The sequence below is a fragment of the Phasianus colchicus genome, chromosome 16 (assembly GCF_987193195.1).
Source record: "Phasianus colchicus chromosome 16, bPhaCol1.hap1.1, whole genome shotgun sequence".
Lineage (NCBI taxonomy): Eukaryota > Metazoa > Chordata > Aves > Galliformes > Phasianidae > Phasianus > Phasianus colchicus.
In genome coordinates this window covers 4,188,366-4,209,362 of record NC_143451.1, presented here as the reverse complement: position 1 = coordinate 4,209,362, position 20,997 = coordinate 4,188,366, and the positions used below count along the sequence as shown (strand labels likewise).

Genomic DNA, 20,997 nt, shown 5'->3' with positions numbered 1-20,997 from the left:
CACCACAGGGACCCTGCACTGCCAGCAAGCAGGAGCCAGGCTGGAGAACAGGGCTGCACAGCAGCCCTTCCCCTTTTCCATGGCCTCCTAGCTGCTGCTGGAACCCAGCCCTGTTACCAGGGTCCAGCTAAGGCATCCCCCCCTTTATTACAGTGTTTCTTTGTTGGCCTTGAAAGGGAAAAGCACCCAGGAAGCAGCTCTGGGCACCCACCCCTTGCCAGGGGCCGTGACATGCAGCACTCCCCCCATACAGCACCCCAAATCCCTGGCATCCCCAGGCAGAGCAGTGCTCACAGCCCCTAGCACCAATCCTGGGAGCTGAGCTCCTGCAACAGCACAAGGAGATGGAGGGAAGCACGAGACAGGCAATGCCAGAATAAAAGTACAAACAGAGTTTATTTCAGCACAGAGGTGGTTGGAAGCCCACAGGTACCAGCATTCCTCTGCCCTGCACAGCTCCCAGCCCAGAGCACAGCACAGGATGTTGCCACTGCAGGGCATGGTGCAGTGCAAGGAGCAGGGATAGGGCTAGCACCTGCAGTGATGATGGCAAAGGAAGACAGAGGAAGAGAAGTTACACCAAGGGGATGTGAGGGCTGGAAACTCTCCTCACCCAGGGAGAGCCAGACTGGTCTCCCCCTGTAGCCCAGCCCAGCAGGAACCAGGCTACTGCGCCAGTCTGGACCAAACTGCAGCAAGTACAGAAACAAGCTGAGGGCACTTTGGATCCAGCATCACTGGAGCAGCACTTCTGGGACTTGGAGGAAAGCAAGAGTCAGAGGGTACCACACTCTAGGACCACCACCTCCCAAGGAAGAGGGGGTTCTCCCCTTCCTCTCCCCACCTACAGCCCAGGCATGGCCACACTATCCCTCACACCTTGCCCTTAGGGGCAAAGCAGCTGAGGGAGTCAAGAAAGAGATGGAGGCAGCAGCTGCTGAACCATGGGAGCCCTTTTATTGCACAGCAGGGCAGGGAACTCCTCCAGCCAGAGGAGCAGAATTGCACGAGTGTGGCACAGGGCTCACCCCAACAGTTGGCAGCAGCACAGGGAGAAGGGACAGGGCCTTTGAAGCAGGAGGAGCCCCACCACTTCCCATCCCCACATAGCCTGACCCAGCCCCATGGGGGTGCTCAGGCAGGGCCAGGCCAGACAGCCCAGGGTGGCAGCAGAGACAGAGGGCAGAGACTGTGGCAGAAAGACTGGGCCCAGCTCAACAGGGCACACCAGCTCCCCTGGGCACACTCCTGCCTTCACCCAACCCATGGTGAGCCTATGCAAGGTGCTAACAGAGCCAACCGTGTATTTTGATCCCTCGGGGAAGCAGAGGAAGGAGTGAGGAAGAGTAGAAGGGGAGCCAGCAGACTGGAGAAGGCAGCAACACACGGAGAGCCAGGGCAGCGTGGCTGAGTCGGTGCTCCAGGCACCTTGATGTCTCCACAAGTCAACCCTGTCCTCTCCCTGCCTCCACCAAAACAGGGTCCTGGTCTCAGAGGGGCCGGGGGCCAGGGCACAATTCTGCTGGGTAGTACTGCCCCACATCACGTCTGTGCCAGCGACAGCTCCTCCAGTCCCTCCTTCCCCAGGCGGTACCTGGCGAGGTCTTTGCGGGTGACCATGCCCACCACCTGCCAGGGAAAGGACAGAATTAAGCCCCACACTAATGAACAGAATGTGGGGACAACAGCAGTACCTCCATGAGCTGCCCCAGTGCCTCACCTCATTGTGATTATTCACAACCACCAAGTGCCGGAGGCCCAGGGCTCGGAAAAGTTTGAACACCCGCGGCAGAGATGCCTCCTGCAAGACAGAGTGGGGCCACGGGAGTCACAGTGTGCCCAGCTGGCCCCTAGGGTGGTGCTGGACTCCATAGGGGCAGAGGCCCGCAGTCATTACCTGGGGCACAGTGTAGGGAGAGGGGTTCATGAACTCGCTCAGATCAATCATGCACTCGCGCTCATCCTGGGAGACATGGATGGACTGGATGGGGGGGAAGCGGGGATAGGCGTCCCGGAAATCCTTCAGCTTCAGCCGCCGCTGCACCAGGTTCAGGTTGGCCCTTTCCACAAAAACCTGGGGAGGAATGAGACCCCTAAGGGACCACCCCACGATGCTCACTGAGGCACTCAGCCCCACAGCCCCAGGGCACCCACACGGGCAGGGAGGGAAGAGGCCGGAAGCATGGGGTAGGCAGATCTTCTGGAGGGGAGCACTCAGCTTCCTGATCCCTGGGATGGTTTCTGTGTACTCACCTTGTGCTTCAGCAGGACAATGAGCTGGGAGCGCAGAATCAAACCCCGCAGCCCAGCCACCTGCAACAGAGCACCCAGCATGAGGCAGGGCTGGTTGGGGCAGCAACGACCATGGTCCCACAACACAGCCATCTCTTGCACAGACAACCCCCAGGCAGTCCCAATCCCACCTGTGTGGTGTTGGGGTTGCTCTCCACCACTGGGAAGCCGTTGTGGTTGGAAGAGGTGTCACTGAGGATGTCCACCACAGTGCCCACCCGCTCGATCCTCCGCAGGCAGGTGACAGGCGTGCTCATCACTTCCCTGCAAAAAAGGGTCAGTGTGAAACAGCTAGATGGCAGCACACCCCAAATCCACCCCAAAGTGCACAGCTCTCAGTCCTGACACATCCTCTGTCCCCACAGTGTGGGGGACATGGGAACAGACATCACCCTGCTGGGGAAGGGGCTGGGCTGGCAGCAGCATGACCCCAGGGCTGCCCCCAGAGGTGCTAGACCCTCAGTCCACCTACCTGGCTGTGAGCGAATGGGACGTCACAGGAGCCTCCCAGTGCAGGAAGGGCACACTCTGCAGCTGGATGTGCATGTCGTAGAGCCCCTGCAAGGAGAGTCATGCCATCAGGAGATATGCCAAGGGAGTACAGCCAGGCAGCAGTTCATGTCTGCATCAGATACCAGGGTCTCCTCCCAAGGCTCTGCGGCAGCCCCAGTCCTCACCTACAGCTTCCCCTAGCTCTGCAGTACCCCAAATTCTCACCCACAGCCTCCCACCCCATCCCAGACTCACAGTGAGCACATCCAGTCCTCACCTCCACAAAGTAATCTCCCACAATCTTTGCTGTCATCAGCACCAGCATGATGGGGAATCCATAGGTGACGTTGCCTGTTGCCTCCATCATGATGACGGTGAGACTCAGCGTCATCCGCACTATCCCACCTGCAAGAAGCACCCAAGAGGATCAGGGGCTCAGGAGAGAGCACCCAAGACCCCTCAGTTTCTGCACAGCAACCCAGGACTCTCACACAGGCACCACATCCAACCCACCATGGGACACTGCTCCCCTCTGCTGGCTTTGCAGGCAGGAGCCAGTCACCAAGTGACAGCAAACCACACAGTGATAGGGCTCCAGGGTAGGTTAGGGGAAGCCAGAGCTCCCAGACCCAAACTAGACTGCAGCTCCATGGCACGTCCAGCCCTGGGAGCTGCCCTGGACAAGCCCAGCCCCCATTTTTGCCACAGTGCTGCCAGCACTTGGTAGTGTTGCGAGGAAGCTGACAGCCAGATTGGGTTTTAACTTGACAGTATAGGCTGCACTCCAACTAGGGGAAAATCTTCATCAGAGAAGCAGAGAGCATTTTTTTCCCATGCCACCTTCACTGTGACACAAGTTGGATATGGCCATGACTCCCCAAGGGGGGCAACTCAGCAACTCACCCAGCTGTGCAGCAGCTCCCATCAGGGCGTACTTCCCAGGGTCAGCCCAGATCTGAGCACAGGAGAGAGAAGGGACCAAGTGAGCTGCTAGCTCCAGGGCACACAGAGATAACGAGCAGTGCCCTGGCCCCAAACCCCACTTCTGAAGGAGCAGAGCATGCCAGAAGCTGCCTGCACAGCCCATGTGTCAGCAGGGTTCTGTCAGGGCCAGGAAAAGCCCAGATACTGCTCAGGAGAATATCAAGTGAGGAGTCAACCCACCCCACATTTCTCCAGACCACCGTGCCAAGCTCTCAGCCAGCTCCATGCCCACTGCCTGCTTGTGCTGCCAGGTCAGCAGCAAAGGAGGTCAGCGAGGAGCTGCACTGCCCCTTCTCATCAAGTGCTCACCGAGCCCTTGGTCAGGTAGGCCAGGGAGATGCCAAACAGTCGTCCCCAGGCAGCACCAATCAGCAGGGAAGGGATGAAGACCCCTGCAGACACCGTGAGGCCATACGTCCAGCAGGCCAGGAAGAAATACATCAGAGTGAACATGCCCAGTGTCATGGGGTTGTAGGAACCTGGGGTGGGAAGAGAACAGGGAAACAGTGCCAGTCCCACAGCCTGAACAGCACTACAGCCATGGGAGAACAGCCAGCAGCCCCTTCTGCAGGGCAACGTGACAAACTTTGCAAAGCCCGAGAGACCATCAGCATTGGAGGACAAGGTCTGGTGGGCAGAGGCACTGGTGAACTGGTCCCAGAACAGCTTTGAGATCAAAGCAGCAGCCCTGGGGGGTAGAGAACACTTTGTCATTACACGGGGTCCAAGGGAAATAGGAGCTGAAGTCTAAAAGCCAGATTTCATTTCTCACACAAATCCAAACTCCAAAATCCACCTCCACAACCTACCCAGAAGGTAAAGTCATTCAGGGGCAAGAGGACCTGTTAAGTAAGAAACCAGCCAGAGATATTTCCAGGAGGGACTCCAGAGAGCAAGCAAGGGTTAGACACACTCCCACACAGATCAACATGACAGCTTGCAAACAGACATAGACAGAACCGGTTCCTTGTTTGCAGGCAGCCCCAAGGGCAGAGCCCTTTGGCTGAGCTCAGGGTGCCTCCAAACACAGCACCCATCCCCCCTCCCTCCGCTGCAGCAAAGGAGCTGACATCTCCTTGGGTAGCAGGGAAAGGAACAGCTTTGTTGTTAAAATCAGAGTTTGCTTGCTGGTAGAAAGACCAGACCCATCACAGCACTGCAGCACTGCAGCCCTGCAGCCAGCACAAGGCTCAGAGCAGATCTGCCCTGATGGGTGCATGGCCACAGCAGAGGAACACCAGCTCCTCCTGTTTGCAGCACTGCATGGGTACTCAGGAGCTGGTAGCCACAACAGCCACTGCCTACAGCCCCACACAGTGCTTTTCCAGCCCCACTGTGCCCTCTTTGAGTCACACTAATCATTCCCCACCCTATCCCACAAGCAACAAGGGAACAGGTCAGCCACTATGCACACATTCTATCCTGCTCTGCTCTTCAAGGAAGCATTCACTTGGCACACAGACCTGGAGGGTCATGGAAGAGGTTGACAACACTCTTCTCGGGTGTGTTGAAGAAGGCAGTTGCCATGGAGTTGTACTCTCCATCAGCACAGAAAAGCTGGAAGGGAAGGAAAGAAAGAGTTACAAGTGGCAGCTATGGGCTGCCCCACAGCAGGGCAAGCAGCTGTTCTCCAGTTGGTGCAGAGGTGGGGGGACTGCACACAGCAAGCACACCAATGCCACAGCGCTTCCATCCAGCTACTGTGCTGCTGGTGACAGAGACCTGTGCAAAGCAACACTACAGCCCAGGTGGGGCTCCCATCTCTGAGATGTGTGATACAGCAAGGAGTCCAGGGCAAACTCAAGATCTCCAGCTCCACCCAGAGCAGAGGGCAGTGGCTGCAGTGGAACCAGCAAGGTCCAGGGCCACAAACTCCAGCAGAGTCTCACTCCCCTCCTCAACCTCAGCGTATCCCTCATCTCAGGTGTAGCTCACCAGCATCTCCTACCTGCAGAGGATAGGCCACTGAGCTCCCCTGGATGGGCTGGCAGTCTCGGGAGCAGTAAATCATGACGAAGCCCACGGCTGCCGTCACCGCTGCAACCAGCATGGCCTCAATCACCTGGAGGCAAGGCCTGTGGATGTACCTGAAAGGGAGCAGAGCAGTGAGCCCAGCTCTGCCACAGCAGCACCCAAGGGTGCCAGTGGTGAGATGCAGCAAGCCTTACAAGCTACAGGAAATGGAAGGCTGTGCCAGGAAAGGGAGGGCAGCAGACAGCCAAGCCCAGTAAGCTTCACTCCAGGAGGAGCGATGCCCTGGGAGATGCTGCAGACCCTTCACCAGCTCTGCTGATGCCACAGGTCACCCCTCTCTGACATCCCAAGGCAGATTCTGGGGTTTGAAATGCTGGTGGCAAGTATGGCTGTGCCAGAGTGGGCTCTGATGGGTTCAGCAGCAATCTTGGCTCTCTCATTGGTCTCATGTAGCAATCATGTCTTGCACAGCACTTGCACTTGTTTGAGCAGCCAGGTCACTAAGGATAAATACTTAGCAGGATCACAGCAAAGGAGGGATGCTGTGGGTCAAAGCCTGGGGTGCAGGCAGCAAGAGGCAGATGGCATCTTTATCTGTCAGCTTCCAGGGGCTGCTGCCGTTATGCATGAGGTTAGAGCCTGGCTTTGGCTGGGAACATCACAACCAGGAAGCATAGAAGTTGTCAGCCAACCCACTTGAATTATCTTGGCTACCCACAAGCTCTTACCTGATCCGGAACATCGTTAACCAGTAATTCAGGGCATTGAACAGAGCCCCCAGGATCCCACCTGCGAGTGGAAAGGAGGGAAGAGTCAGCACGCAAGTCTCAGATTCTCCTACGGTCACACAAGACCCAAGAGAAAAGGGGAAGCTTAGAAAGACAACGATGACACACACAGCATGACTGGCTGCCCCAGGGCACGTGGCAGCACGGGGCTGTCCACAACTGCAACACCCCGACCTCACAGAGGACTTTGCAGGATACAGATTACATGGTCTTTCCTTTGCTACAAGGGTGAGGGCTGGCCCAGGATCCTGCTCTCACCCCCATAAATTCCACAAACAGCCTCTGCTCTTGAATTAATGAATTTTCTATTCCCCCCAGAAAAGTGGATCCTGAAACTTTATAGACCCAGACAGAACAGAGAGAATTATTCATACTAATTGGATTGAAAGAGCAGAACTCCCTTACCAACCACTCCCATAAAGATGAAGATAGGAATTTCCTGGATCGTGTATCCCATTTTCTGCAAACAAGAGATGGATTTCAGATCTTCCAGACATTTGACTGCCAGTCACTGTCTGTCTATGGCAGCATGAGCCCGAGCCAGTGGGCAGCTCCTGGAGCAGCCCCAGGATGTGCCCTGAACACTCCTTAACACCTAGACCCAGCAGTGACTGCAGGAACACCTTCTGCTCACACTGATGCAGCTGGGATCCAGCCATACCCCAGAGCCTGCCCCAGGCAACATTTTAAGAGAGACTGATGTCCCAGAACCCCTGAGCTGCTTTTAACTTCCCCAGCAGAAGAATCTGTGGCATACCTCATTATCAAACCTGCCAAAATTGATGAGCCCAGGACTGGACAGATCCCAAGGATTGCCATGGTAAACACTCAGGACAGAGTTCAGAGTGAACGTGGAGATCATGGAGGCAAAGAACTAGAAAGAGATGCAACACATAATTACTGCTAGACAAATCCAGCCCAGCTCCTTCCACACTATCCCAAAATATCCCCCATGGACTTGATACCCAGGATGTGCTGGGGACAAGTGGTCACATTCCCCATGGATGCGCTCTGGACAAGCTGCACCAAGCATGGATTCACTCCTCCTCTCACCTCTCCACTGCCCTGTGGCAGCTCCCTTGGAAAAGGGTTGGCAGCTTCAGGAAATGAGACCTCACTCAGCCAGACTCAAATTTAGCCCCTGAGAGCTAGAAGGGAATTTGGGATGCCCTGATCTCTGCAATGCGTTACACAGCTGCCCAGGGCAAGGATGAAAGGAGGCACAAAGCTGTGGGACATGGAGCCTCAGGGCACAGGAGAGAAGATGATGCCTCAGTGCCATCACAGCCTGCGTTAACTGGATTAAGGCCTGTCTTAATTTACTGCTTCTGCTTTGCAGCACTTACAATTCTCCATGTCAGGAACTGGTTCCAGAACGAAGCTCCTTCCTCTAAGCTGAAGAGGACACCCCCTGCAAGTGCAAGACACAAACATCTTCACAACAGGCACATGCCACAACTCTCACCTCTCAGCACCAGCCAAGGCAGCCAAATCCATCCCAGCTCATGTGTCACACAGCTCCCAGAATCAAGCAAAGGGACCAGCCAAGCCCAACAGGCTTGATGTACTGTTTTGTAGCAAAACCCCTTTGTTGCCTCCCCTCCATCCCAAGAAAGCAACATTTAGGATAAGAGACAGGTAACCACCTCCTCTCTTCTCAAGACCTGCACAGCAGTGCAGGACAGCCTGGAAGAGTGGCAGGCCCTTTTCAGGAATGCTCATGGCATAACCACAGAGCAGACAGTTTCCCTTCTCAATCCTGGAACTGGCAGAGGTTGGCAGCACACCAGACTGAGTAGCTTATAGATTCCCACCATGCAACACCCAACCTCTGGGCTTCCAAGCAAGCATCTGAGCCTGGAAGTAAATGCAGGGCTCTCCCAGCCCAGGCTCCTGCAGTGCCCCATGGAGATCCCTGCAGGCAAGAGCAGCCCCCTGACAGATGCATGCAGTACTGCTCAGCATCAGAGCTGAGACACATACCCACAGGGGCACCAAACGCCGCAGAGACGCCAGCAGCAGCTCCAGCTGAGACAAAGTCTCTTTTTTCTGTGTCTCTGCGGAAGTACTCAAAGATCTGAAATACCAAAGTGAAGGTAGGTTCAGGCATGGCCAAAGGCATTAGATCAGAGGAGACACAGTTACAACCCCTTACCACCAGCTGAACACCATGGAGCTGTTTTGGGCACCATAAGCACAGCTCCCTCCTCTCTGGGCATCTTCCCCAGAGGAGTCTGAGCTGCAGCAGCCCACAACTTGGCTGGGCTCTGACACCAGGGAGTGCAGCCAGGCAGTGTGCTTTGTGCTTAGCCTGCAGCAGAACTCCTTGCCCTGAGCACCAACCTTAAAGTCTCTCTTCAAAGATGTGGATCTTCCCTGGGAAATGCCAGCAGCAATCACAGCTCCAGAGTGAATCATTGGTCCTTCCTGTAGGCAGGAGAATGGAGTGAGACCACAGAAGGAAGAACCACTACAGCTAAGGAAAGCTGGGGAAAGTTGGACACTCATCCCCAGGTAATGGCCCTAAAAAAACTTGTACCAGCTCTGTCTCTGCAGATATAGTGATAGAGGATTTTGGTCAATACAGACCTTGTAATTTCTTCCCCAGCCCCAGATCCTTATTCTAGCACATGTCTCCTGTTCCCACCAGCACTCCCTGTGGCAGAGCAGACAGTAACTTACAAAGACTGCCTTCCTTGCCTTCAGCCCCAACAGGTGAGCCAGGTCCAAGCGTGGCACCTGTGCTCCCCCAACTGACATTCATGGTGACAAACACAGGCAGACACAGGCTGCTGCTCTCCTGCCCTCAGCTAAGCCACACACCGGACTGGCAGGGAATAAAACTGGGAAGTCACCACAGGGCTGGTGCTGAGCTGTGGCACAAATGCCAGCAGATAGTAACACGCCAGGAGCATAACAGAGAGAGCTTTATGCACATCACCTTCCCAACAGCCAGGCCGCCGACCACTGAGAGGATGACCCCGCAGACTTTGATCACCAGGGTCTGCAAGACAGAGCAAGAGGCACAGCACATGACGAGGCTGACAGGAGCACCCCAGGCTGCTGCAGCGAGCCCAGCTCCATCTCTGCCACAGAACACAGAGGGAATGCCCCACGACACAGGAATGAATGACATCTGCTCCAGCCCAACCCATGCAGTAGGCACTCATCTTGTGAGCTCCCACTTCTTACCTTGAGGCGGACAACATGGGGGATCTTCACACCATTGAGGTAACATTTAATCTGGGGAATGCCACTGCCAGCTGCAACGGGCTGTGAGGAACAGGAAGGTGTCAGTAGCTATCACATACGGGATGGAGAATGGGGACATACTGGCCACCTTACCCTGTCCCTAAACACAGGCTATGCCAAGCATATCTTGGGGAGGCTCAGAGCTTATTTACAAGCTCTTGAGAGGCATCTGCTGTGCCCCCACAGACACAACGCCCCAAACAGGCAAACAGATGGGGTCTGCAAGTTCTAGGGAAACATAAGGGTGTTCCCTGCAGAAGGCTCACACTTGGTGGCCAGGGAAAGCTTTGCCAGAGAGCAAGGGCAAAGCAAAAAGGAGACTGCTGCCGACATGCAGGGGGTCATTGCCCCCTCTCAGCCACAATTTGCCCTGCAGACATCACCAGTCAGCTGCCAGTTTCTGACTTCTCTTGAGTGTGTCTTAGAGCACCTAACCTGCCTACTCACAAACATTCAAAGCAAAGAGGCTGAGCCCAGTTCAGGGCTTGCATGAACTGACATAGCTTGCAAGAGCTGCACCCACATCCGAGGCTGAAGCATGCCCTTCTGCCACCTCCCCTTCCCCAGGCTGCTGGGGCTGCAAATGAAGAGCAGCACATACTGACAGCCTGACACCTAAGGAGAAACTTTACAGCACAGATGTTTCCAGCCAACACCAAGGCACTGGGCTTCAGAGGGCCAATTCAGCAGGAACACATCTGATGCATGTTACAGGAGTACCTCCTGTAGGCAGGCTCCAAACCCTCACCTCTATAAAAGCAACGATAACAGAGCCCACCATCACCACACTGGCATTCAGAGTGGCCCAGAGTAACAGAGAGAAAGACAGGCCCCCTTTCTCTGTGAACTTGTCGATGTCTGTTGAGGAGGATCAAGGAAAGGCTGCTATCGGCTCAGAAATATCCCTCCCACCATCACAAAGCATCACCATGGAGCTCCTGGGGCTGCGGTGTGCAGAGTGCATTGATGGGAGCACTTGGATGCAGGCAGCACCTCAGTGCAGTGCTGAGAGCAGCAGGACCTGTGCACCAAGCCCAGAAGGAAGCTGCCCTCTCCCCCAGCACCCTTCTTGTTGCCATCAGGAGCAGAGGACACAGATCCAGTGACTCCTTCCTGGCTGGAGGCCTCAGCTCCATGCAAGGATACTGTCCTTCACCACACGGTACTTCAGCCCAGCCAGGTTCTCCACCACGATGTCGATGAAGCAGGCGACGAGGCCGGTGAGGATGCCAATCATGGCACAGATGACCCAGCGTTTGATTTCCACGGTCCGGAAGGCCTGACAGAAAAACAGACAGTCATCAGAACCCACTGCTGCCCAACCTCGTATCCACAGCCCCCACTGTGCATCAAGATGGGCTCCAGCCCACTGGGCCACCTTCCCAGTCAAGTCCCAACCTTCTTTATCCTCTGCTTGGCATAGGACTGTAAAGCCTGGCCTATTTCAAGACAACCCCCAGTGCTGTTGTCCGTCTGAGGGATCTCTGGGTAGAAGACAAGCTTTCCCAGCTTGCCTGCCTCCATCAAGCCTCTTAGCACACTCTCCTGCTCCATCTTGCTGCAGTACTAGCTCCCAAAGACCCCAGGGTAGGGCTTTCCCCTTACAGGTGTTTCACCCTGCCCAGCAATATCACTACAGCACCCAGACGAGCTCTTCATCCCTCCCTTGTGCCACACTAGGCTCCTGCAGAGCTGGTCACCCTGCCCATTGCAAACTGGTGGACACCCATCAAACCACACAGCTCAAGCACTGCTGCTGAGCACCACATTCCCCTGGCACTGAGGGAGCAGTGGTTGAATGGTGTCAGTGTGCAGGGACAATGGATAACCAGGTCATGGCAGGGCTCACCGCATGGTTTATCCTCCTTTCCTCTTCCAGGAACAGCTGGTTTTCACTGTTGTCATAGTCCAGGCTCTAGCTCACAGAAGAGAGATGCTGTTAGTGTCTAATGCTGAGAAAGACCCCTATGCCAGGGGTGGGCCAATTTGAGACCCTCACTCAAGAGCTGTCCCTCACCAGTGCCTCATAGAGGGCAGCTGGCAGCAGCAGAGCTGAGGAAGAAGCAGAGATGCACATACCTCATACTTGAGTGACAGGAGCTTCTCATTGTGGGGGATCTCGTTGGGATACGGCCGGGGGAGCTCTGTCTCCTGTGGGACAAGGCACACAGGTTGGCAGGATCCTGCTTGCCTCCCTGAGGGCAATGAGCAACTGACACAGACTCATGCCATAATGCTGGCTCGGTGCTGGTTTTACTGCACGAACACCCAGGAAGCACAGGAAGGACTACAGAGAGAGCAGTCTTAGTGCTCAGGACCCAGGGCGGTTTCCCACTGCTCAGTGTGTGCAGACTTAAGTCAGCTCAAATAGCCTTCTGTGTGTGTGCACCCCTGGCCCTCCTGTACCGCCCCCAAGCAGGATGTGTCCCATGGGCAGCCACAAGTACAGCAGAGCAGGGACCAGGCAGGCAAAGGTTCTGCACAGCCAGCACCAAACTGCTATTTTAATAAATCAGAGCAGCTCTGTGCTCCCAGTGGAGGGCAACACTTCCTCGACAGGAAATTCCTTTGGCCTAAAGCAAGGAGCTATTTCAAGCAGATTTGTGCTTTTGAGTAGAAACTAAATTCTGTTTCACAAATGCCTTTGATCACGCAAGCTTCTCCCAGCTCTGATTTAGGGCATTTACTGGGGCTGCAGGAGGGGTCCTACTGGCATCACATGCCCTTCTTCCAGTCCTGCATTACAGCTACATCCAGAACTGGCCCAGCCTTTCCTCCAAAGCACTGCATTAAGACATGCTACAGCAACCCAGTCACAAGTGTTCCAGCTGGAACCAGCAACAGAAATGCCTCTCAATAACTGCAGCACTCGAGGCCCAAGGATGGCCTTGCAGGAGCCTTCGTGTGACAAGCAGGATGGGGGAGAAAGGGCAGCGCTCACAGCGTCCCATGGCCAACCCTGCTGCCCTGGGAGCATCCCCAGTTTATTTCACAGCAGGGAAACTCTCAGTCACAGCCCCTCTCAGTGCCACTCACCAGCTCACGGATGTCCTCATTGAGATCTACATTGCTCAGCTGTCCAGGGCGCAGAAAGGAGGAAGGAGTGAACTACAAAGAGAAGAGAGAACAAAGTCAGTTCCTGAATGCACCACCACCAGATGGCCCAGCTGGTGCCAACTGCACACAGCACACCCTCAGGCCTAGGCTGGGTCATGTTCCCTAAAGTGCTTCCATGCATAGAATCCACATGGAAGGCCAGAGCTTGTGTTTGTCCACCCCTTATGCCTCCATGTCAAGCCCCAGTGCTGTCCAGGAACTGTGTGAGGTGTTGGAAGGAGGGACAGACCACTCCCCAAGCAGTCAGGGCTACTCCTCAGCCAGGCAGCAATAAGGGATGGCCAATAGCACTTTTTGTTCCTTCACCTGCTCTGCAGGAGGGTTCCCAGCCAGGGAGATGAGCGCATCAGCACGTTCACTTCCCTCAAAACCCTCAGTGCATTGGGCATGGCACAGTGCCTAGGCTGGATGCCAGCACTGTGTGCACCAACAGGGACACCAGCAGTGCTCAGCAGCGCCCAGGACAGTGCCAGGAAGGTTCTCCTTTCTCTGGTGAGCCCTCAGGCTTGTTACGAGCAGCACAATTGCACAACACAGGAGTCTGGGGATTTTTCTGGGCCAAGACAGGCTTGGGCTCAGGCTGAACCAGCCCAGCAGTGCACACAGAGCCCCAGCAGCAGCACCTCACCCGCTGCTGTTATGAAACATGGGGATACACAAGGGCGTGAGAGCAGCACTGCCACTAAGAACAGCCCAAACACCATTTCTCAACATCCACATCTTCCCCTCTGCAGCCTCACTCCTCCGACAGTCCTAACAGCTGAAGGACTAGAGAATAAAGGAGCACTGAAGAGCAATAGGAGGGTCCCAGCAGGGCAGCCCTTCTCTGCAGGGACATGCAAGCCGCAGATCCCAGCTAGAGCCTCTCCTGCTTTAATCCCCACAGATCCTGCCTGGAACACACAGGCTAAAGCAGCGGGAGCCATGCACGTCACTGCAATGAAGAATACTCCTTTGTGTTTGCAGCCTGACCTATTTTCCCTTTTCCCCATCTGCACCACACTCTCATTTATCCCTGACCTGTGGGTGGGCTTTGTCCCCACTTCCCAAACCTTCCAGCTCAGCACCAGCAAAAACTCCTACAAGGCAGGCAGACCAACACTGTCACCATGCAGGGACACGTGGGAACAGGGGGAGCTTATGCAGGCACCAGCCTACTCCCCAAGTGATTATAGAGCACTGGAACACAAACAGGAAAGGAAAAATTGCAGTCGGACCCAAAGCTGGACTCTGTTACATTTGAAAACATCTTGCTTGTATAACAGAGTCCCTGCCCAGCTTGTCCTGAGCCCTGGCAACAGACAGCACTCGGACGGACTGAGCACATTTAGAGCACAGCTGGCTCCATCCTGCCAGCACAAGGATCACATGCTGGAACAACAGGAAAAGGCTTTTTCCATCAGCACCCATTTTCCATAGAAGGAACAGGGGAAATGGGACAACCAGGCACAGACAGAGGATTATCTGCGCACGGCTCAGAAATGTGCTCAGCCCAGGCAGCATGACCCCAGCCTGGATGCTTTCCAAGCACAGCCTGCTGTTCCCAGGCACATATGATGCCGGTGTGACTGCAGTGCATTTATTCCCCTACAACAACACACATGTTGTCAGAACCCAGAGGATGCAGACAGATCATCAGCTCTCCCATCCCATATGGGGACACCTGGGACCTTCCCACCAGCAGAGGAAGGTGATGTCACCCAGCCCTCAGCAGTCCCGTTGGCTCAAGGAGATCTTTGTGCTGTCCCAGTGACCTGATGAGGGGTTACAGAGGAGATAAGGCCACACATTCCTCAAAGCCCTCTACCCATAGGTCAGGAAGCAGTAGAGTTGCAGCAAGGGAATGACTGCTTAGGGAAAGCCCATCACAGCAGTGATGTGTCTCAGGGCAGTAGTCACAACACAACACTGGTTTGCGAACAGAGGAACAACTTCAAACAAGGCTATCTAGAACAGCCACAGAGCAAACACTGCCTGTGTGCACAGTGGCCTTTTAGTGCCTTGCTAACTGGACTCTGAAGAACCACAAATGGAGCATACCATCTGCAGGGCAGCCAGCAAGGCCATCCCTGTCCCCAGCACTGCACCCACAACCATCCCTCAGAGACACACAGTGCCATCCATAAGCAATTCTCTATCATCACCCTCCTCCTCACTAACAAGCTCTGAATGCTCGTGGTTTTGTTATCAGTGAGATAAAGCACTGTGCACAAACCACACCAGGAGCCTGTACTGTGTAAACAAGAGGAAGGGAGAGGGCTTTCAGCCCCCAGTGCCCTCCTGGCCCTGCTCAGTGGTGGGAAAAGATGACTCCTACCCTCCATGCCATGCCACCAGACAGCTCACTGTGGTACATGGAATATGAGCAATCCCATAACCTGACAATCCTCTGCCCACCCTCCCCTTCCCCGGCATCCTCAGAAGCAAAAGCACTGCACAGGTCTCAAAGACAAGGCACTGTAGCACATACAGAATGCATCCTCAATGGGTAGCAAAAAAAATATTATTTAAAAAAAAAACAAAAACCACCAAACCACACTTTAAGCTAATGATGGGAATCGGCTGCTCTTATTGAAGTCGTCCACCCACTTTTCAGTTTGAGAATTAATTTGTTACATGCAATGTGAAAACATGGGAGCAGGGCAACCCACGCCTCGGGGCAGGCAATGCTCAGATGTGCAGACAGCACCTTGCACAGCAGCACAGCCAGGTCTGGATGGGATGAAGGCTGACCCAGCTCTGGCGCTGTGCTCAGCTGCCCCGAGCCAGCAAGCCCCAAAACAGAGAGCCCAAACACGTCCCTGCAGCTCACCTTTGTCACCAGGGCACTGAGGCAAGCGGCACTCTCACCTCCCACCCACCAGCTCTCAATCGCTCGCAGAAGAGTTAGCTGGGGAACTACAGACCCGTATTTCCTTTTGTGATTTTAAAATCACTTTCATTTCCACTAAAAGAACATGCAAGGGGAAGAAACCCCAATTGGGTGCCATTTCTGTTGTAGTATCATGACTTGAAATAAAGGCTCCCATGACAAAAACAGCTCCACCCTCTGCCAAAGTCATCCTGTCCCCACTTCTCAGTAACCCCTGCCTGGTACCATGCTGTCATCACATCCAGCTGGTTCCTATTGGTGTAACCTGGCCATAGACAGTTATGGGGGAATGAGGACACTGCCAAAGACCTGCTCTCCTCCTCATGTACCCATACGGCTGTGTTTGTAGCAGCACAGAGCCACAAAGAACCCTACTGAGCTGTTTGGCATTAAGGTCACAGGACCATCCGTGGAGAGAAGCAGCTGTGCTGCCAGGTCAGTGCCCACCCCGCTGCCCACCATCCCCACCCTGTGCTGAGAGCTACAGTACAGCACTCACTGCCATACTCTGCTAAGGGAAATGGCACACAGTGCTCTGTCACCAGCTGGACCATCAGAGAATAAACACAGTGGCAATAAACACAGACCAGCAGGGCCAGGTCTCGCTCATCCCACCCACTGTCCCTATTGTTTCTTCAAAGCTACTCACAGAAACCCTTTTTCTAAACGACCCCTAGGCAAGAGATCTGGTCATTCTTCCCTTACCATGCCTCAGACCTGCAGTTTTCACCATGTGATTTGTAATGGCAGCATGCTGTAAGTACACCCAGTGCTGCTGTGCTGACCTTATTTCTCCTTCCAGATCAGAACAGCTGCAGGAGCACAGCTGACTCCAGCCAGCCAGCCGTGCCCCCATCCTGCCCAGCCACACCAGGAACCTGCAGCCTAACAAACCCTAAATTTTCCTGTAATTAATCTAACAAGCCCACTGTTCTGATCTGCCCAGGAGCAGGGCAGCACAGAACCATGCCAGACAAGCCAGGCTAACGGCTGCCAACGCCTGCCTTCCCAACGATGCTGAAGGCTCCCTGCAAGTTTTCCATAGGAAATTCACCAGCTCTGTGCTCAGGCAACACCTCTCCCACCCAGCACTCACACAGCAGTGCTCCACGGACTCAGCCTGGCCCAAATCACAGCCCCAACCCTCCGAGCACCGCACAGAAGCTTACTTTAGGATGAGATTAACTTCTCCAAAGCGATTTGCAAAGAAGGAACGGGCCTTTCTGCGCTAAAAACACCACCCACCCTGGACTCGCTCTTTGCCTCCACACAGACCATCGCGCGTAAGCCGGACCCGCACGGCAGCAGCCCGCCAAGGATCGGGCTCTCCCACAGACGCTGGAAGCAGGAATTAAAAGGGCTCCCGGCAGCCCGGAGCCACGCACCCCGCGCCCGGGGCCCACCCCGCATCACCTGCCGGGCGCCGCCCGCCGCGCCGGGCCCGGTTCCGTTGAGCAGCGGGGTTGTCTCCCCCGCACGCTCGTCCTCGTCGTCGCGGGGGTCGCGGCCGGACCACGACACCTTCTTGGAGACGTTGGCCATGCGGAGCGACTGCGGCTCCGGCGGCCCCTGTCTCACCGGCCGGTCATGTGACACCCGCCGGCGTCACGTGAGCACTACGGCGGCCGACGCGGCGGTCGCGTCCCGGGGCACCATGGGAGTTGTAGTCCCCGCACACTGCGGGGCAGCGCTCAGCCCGGGGCTCGGCACCGCACGCGGGGTTCTGTGGCTCCCGGCGGGCAGGGCGGACAGGCGGGGCGGTGAGAGCTGGGCAGGCGGCTCTGGCTCATCGCGGGGCACTGGCGTTTCTGTGCCCCAGCCTCCCCCGTTGTGTCTCAGTGGCAGATGCTGGCGGCCGGCACCCGGCTGTCACCCGTGAGCACGGCGGCACGGCAAGGAGAGCCCGAGCACCTGGGAGCCGTGCGGGTTTCAGAGTTGTACGTTAAAACCCGCCTGAAACTGAATTCTGTACAGCCTGCTGTAGGATGCTGCGCCCAGTAGGGCTGTGAGCGGCACCGAGTGCTGCAGTGAAAAGCAAGACCAAAAATAGATGCAATTTCCTCTCTCTCTGAAGCACTTTAATAGGAATAATGGGGCTGTATGTGCTCCTGGGGGCAGGAGCTGGAGATGTGGAGGAGCAGACTTCTGCCTCATGCCCCCCACGGCCTGCCCACAGCTCCACAGGGACACAGCAACCCCTCGGTGACATCTGGCTGTGAGGCAGCCCGCTCTCTGTGTCCCATCACCCAGGGGATGCAGCTCACAGGCTCTACAAGCCACCAGTGAACACTGGGAGCCAGCACTGTTCCCGCAGCCATCACAGGCAGTTCTGGAGGCAGGCACACCTCCTCCTGAGCACCTCACCCTGCAGGGTGGCATTAGCCAGCGTCAGGAGGGGCCCTTGGGGCAGCCCCTGCCCAGTTGCCATGCTGGCCACCTCCCCAGGCAGCAGAGCCCTGCTCCAGAGGGCCAGGCCAGCCAGCTGGCCCAGAAAGGGCACAAAGCCCCCACTGCGGGATTGCTGCTGACCCAGCACCAGTGAGCCCCCAGCGGGAACCTCATAGCCCTGCTGGAAGCCAGAGCCAGCAGCAAGCAGCCTCCTGTCCACATAGAAACGGTACTGGCCATGGCTGGATGACCAGGTGAGGCAGAGGTGGTGCCACTTGCCATCCAGGAGTGGTGTCACCGGGAGCTGCCGAAACTCTGCATCCCCGATGAAAAAACGTGCAGACCCAGGGTGGTCCCCGTGCAGGGCCAGCTTCCTGCCCTTGGCCTCGCTGTAGGACAGGACAGTGCCGAGGTGAGTTGCCGGGGTGAGCAGCCAGGTGCAGAGTGACAGTTCCCGCAGCCCCATGTACAGCCTCGGCTGGAGCACAGCACCACTGCTGGCTGAAGTGTTGGAGAACAGAAGCACGGAGCCCACACTGCACACTGGGGAGGGAAAGCAGCACTCAATCACAGCTACAAGGACAGATGTCCCTAGGGCTTCAGAGCAGGCTGTGCAATCCCTGCAACCCCCACCACAGGACTTGGGTGAAGTCCCATATTTTAAAATGGAACCAAAGGCAAAGCCGTGTCACACAGAGCCCTGACACCTGTCAGCACCAGGACCGGACCACCCCCCCTGTTCCACTGATCAGGTAAGGGACCTGCACCCACCTGTCTCTGGCTGTTGGAGGGCCAGGAGCTGCTCCTGTGTGCCAGTGGCTGAAGTGGGCAGCACTGCTGTGACAGCTTTGGTGTCACCAAGGGGCTCAGCATCCTCCCCGGGCATTCTACTGGGTCCAGTCTCCACCAGCACCCGTTGCCTTTGCTCCCAGTGACGCTGCTGCTGCCTCACCTTGAGGGGCCGAGAGCTGAGAGTGCTGAGGGACACTGAATGCTGCAGCTCCTGCTGGTTGTGTGCTGCATCCCGCAGGCTTCGTGGCTCAGCATGGGGGCTCAGGGCTCGCCCTTCCAGCCTCCTTACCCTGCGCTGCAGCCGCTGGCTGACAGCAGCCAGGCGGGCCAGCTCAGAGCCCAGTGCAGCCCGAGCTGCATCGGCTGCCTCTGCCTGCTCTGCCAGCGACCGAAAGCGGCTGTCGATATTGTAGGAGATGTTGTAGTTCCTGGCGATGCTCTGGAGATGGTTCAGCGTCACCTCCTGGAACCAGCGAAACTGCAATGGAGTGGTGTGAAGGACACCACAGGGATGAGTGAGCCCTGCTGTGCTGCGCCCCCCAGGCTGCCCAGCACCCACCTGCTCCTCCAGCCGCCGCAGCCGCCACAGCAGAGGGAGACTGCGGGTTGTGAGCCCTGGGGCATCGGGCAAACTGCCCTGTGGGGTGGCAGAGAGCAGCAGGCAGAAGAGCAGCACTGACCCTGCCATGCTGCTGTCGAATGCTGTCTGCCCGCAGCTCCAGTTCCAGCCTCTGGTGCTGCTCCCTGAGATGGCCTCCACTGTGATGAGGTTTACAGGAGGTGCTGGCGCAGCCTCACAGCCACCGAAGCCAGGAGCTGCCCCCAGCCATCCCACTCCAACGTGGCTGTTCCTGCAGCCCTGGAGCTGCCGGAATCCTGCTGCCTGGGAACTGAGCTGTGCCCGCAGGGGCAGCCATAGAAACATTCCTGGCAGATGTGCCCCTGTTGGTCCCAGGTGTGCAAGGCAGAACCTAGAGGACAGCATGGTGGGGAGGAGGTTTGGGCTGATGCAGCAATTGAGAACCTACAGGGCAAACAGGCAGGGCACACCAAGGCAGGGCAGAACAGGATGGTGAAGTCAGGGCAGGACAGTGCAGGACAACATAGTGCAGGTTAGCGCAGGCTGGTGCAGCCCAGGGCAGTACAGGACAGCACGAAGCAGTGCAGGATGGCGCAGGTGGGATGGCACAAACAGGATGGTGAAGTCAGGGCAGCGCAGGACGGCGCAGGACAGGACGAGAGGGCTCAGGACATCGCCGCGCACTTTGCTATATGCCACCACGGGGCGGCAGCACGCGTGCATCGAGCGGCCACCTGGGGGCGGGGCTTCAATGCCAAGGGGCGGGGCTTGTGTGGCAGTGGGCGGGGCTTCTGAGCCAGAGGGCGGGGATTCCGCGCCAAGGATCGGGGCTTCGGCACCAGGTGGTGGGACGGCGCCGTGAGGATCCCGGGGCTGCGGCGCGTCCCATTGACCCACCGGGAGATGATGGCAGCAGTGGTGACCCTCACCCGCCGGATCACTCTGTCAGGTGTGTTCTCTTGCAGGATGGTGAGTCCCTGTGTCCCGTGCCCCCTGCTGCCGGTCCAAGCAGGAGAGTGCCCTATGACCCCGTGTCCCCACACGACCCCTTTCTGTATATTGCAGGGTCCTCATGTCCCCTCTCCCTGCGTCGGGTTCCTCCATATCTCTGCACAGCCCCTGTGTCAGGGTTGTCACACACGTTCCCTCAATGTGCACTGGAATGCAACCAGGCATTGGTGAGTCCCTGTTCCCTCCATGTCCCAGTTCTGTGCATTGCAGTGTCTTCATGTCACCCCAACAACTGGGTCACAGTGTCACCATGCCCCCCTACAGTGCTCATGGTGTCCCTATGCTCCTCTCCCTGCCCACCCTCAACCCCAGGTTGTCTTTGCTGTACCTGGGGCAGCTCAGCTTTGCTGTTCTGAAAGAGATGAGGTTGATGAAGCAGGACCTGCCTTTCAGGAACTTATGCTTGCTGGGCCTGATCCCCCACCTGTCCCACGCACACTGAATGATCCTACTCC

At 56.4% G+C, this 20,997-nt stretch overlaps 2 protein-coding genes across 2 annotated transcripts; both read right to left on the bottom strand.

Annotated features, from left to right (window-relative positions):
* Nucleotides 1-377: 377 nt before the first annotated feature.
* Nucleotides 378-17,372, bottom strand: CLCN7 (Cl-/H+ antiporter 7). The gene is made up of 25 exons (XM_031595222.2): nt 17,185-17,372; nt 12,819-12,890; nt 11,862-11,933; nt 11,632-11,697; nt 10,929-11,061; nt 10,531-10,640; nt 9,723-9,803; nt 9,472-9,534; nt 8,874-8,957; nt 8,514-8,607; nt 7,877-7,941; nt 7,288-7,404; nt 6,936-6,990; nt 6,471-6,531; nt 5,717-5,855; nt 5,232-5,325; nt 4,078-4,247; nt 3,688-3,739; nt 3,062-3,189; nt 2,765-2,850; nt 2,424-2,556; nt 2,254-2,313; nt 1,898-2,074; nt 1,721-1,801; nt 378-1,629 (listed from the first exon to the last, which is right to left on the bottom strand). Exons 1-25 carry the CDS (start codon nt 17,311-17,313, stop codon nt 1,543-1,545), a joined length of 2,409 nt encoding a protein of 802 aa, XP_031451082.1. The 5' UTR covers nt 17,314-17,372; the 3' UTR covers nt 378-1,542.
* A 638-nt stretch (nt 17,373-18,010) lies between these two features.
* PTX4 (pentraxin 4) lies at nt 18,011-20,095 on the bottom strand. Its single transcript, XM_090151575.1, has 2 exons — nt 18,931-20,095; nt 18,011-18,702 (listed from the first exon to the last, which is right to left on the bottom strand). Exons 1-2 carry the CDS (start codon nt 19,934-19,936, stop codon nt 18,089-18,091), a joined length of 1,620 nt encoding a protein of 539 aa, XP_090007701.1. The 5' UTR covers nt 19,937-20,095; the 3' UTR covers nt 18,011-18,088.
* Nucleotides 20,096-20,997: the final 902 nt, after the last annotated feature.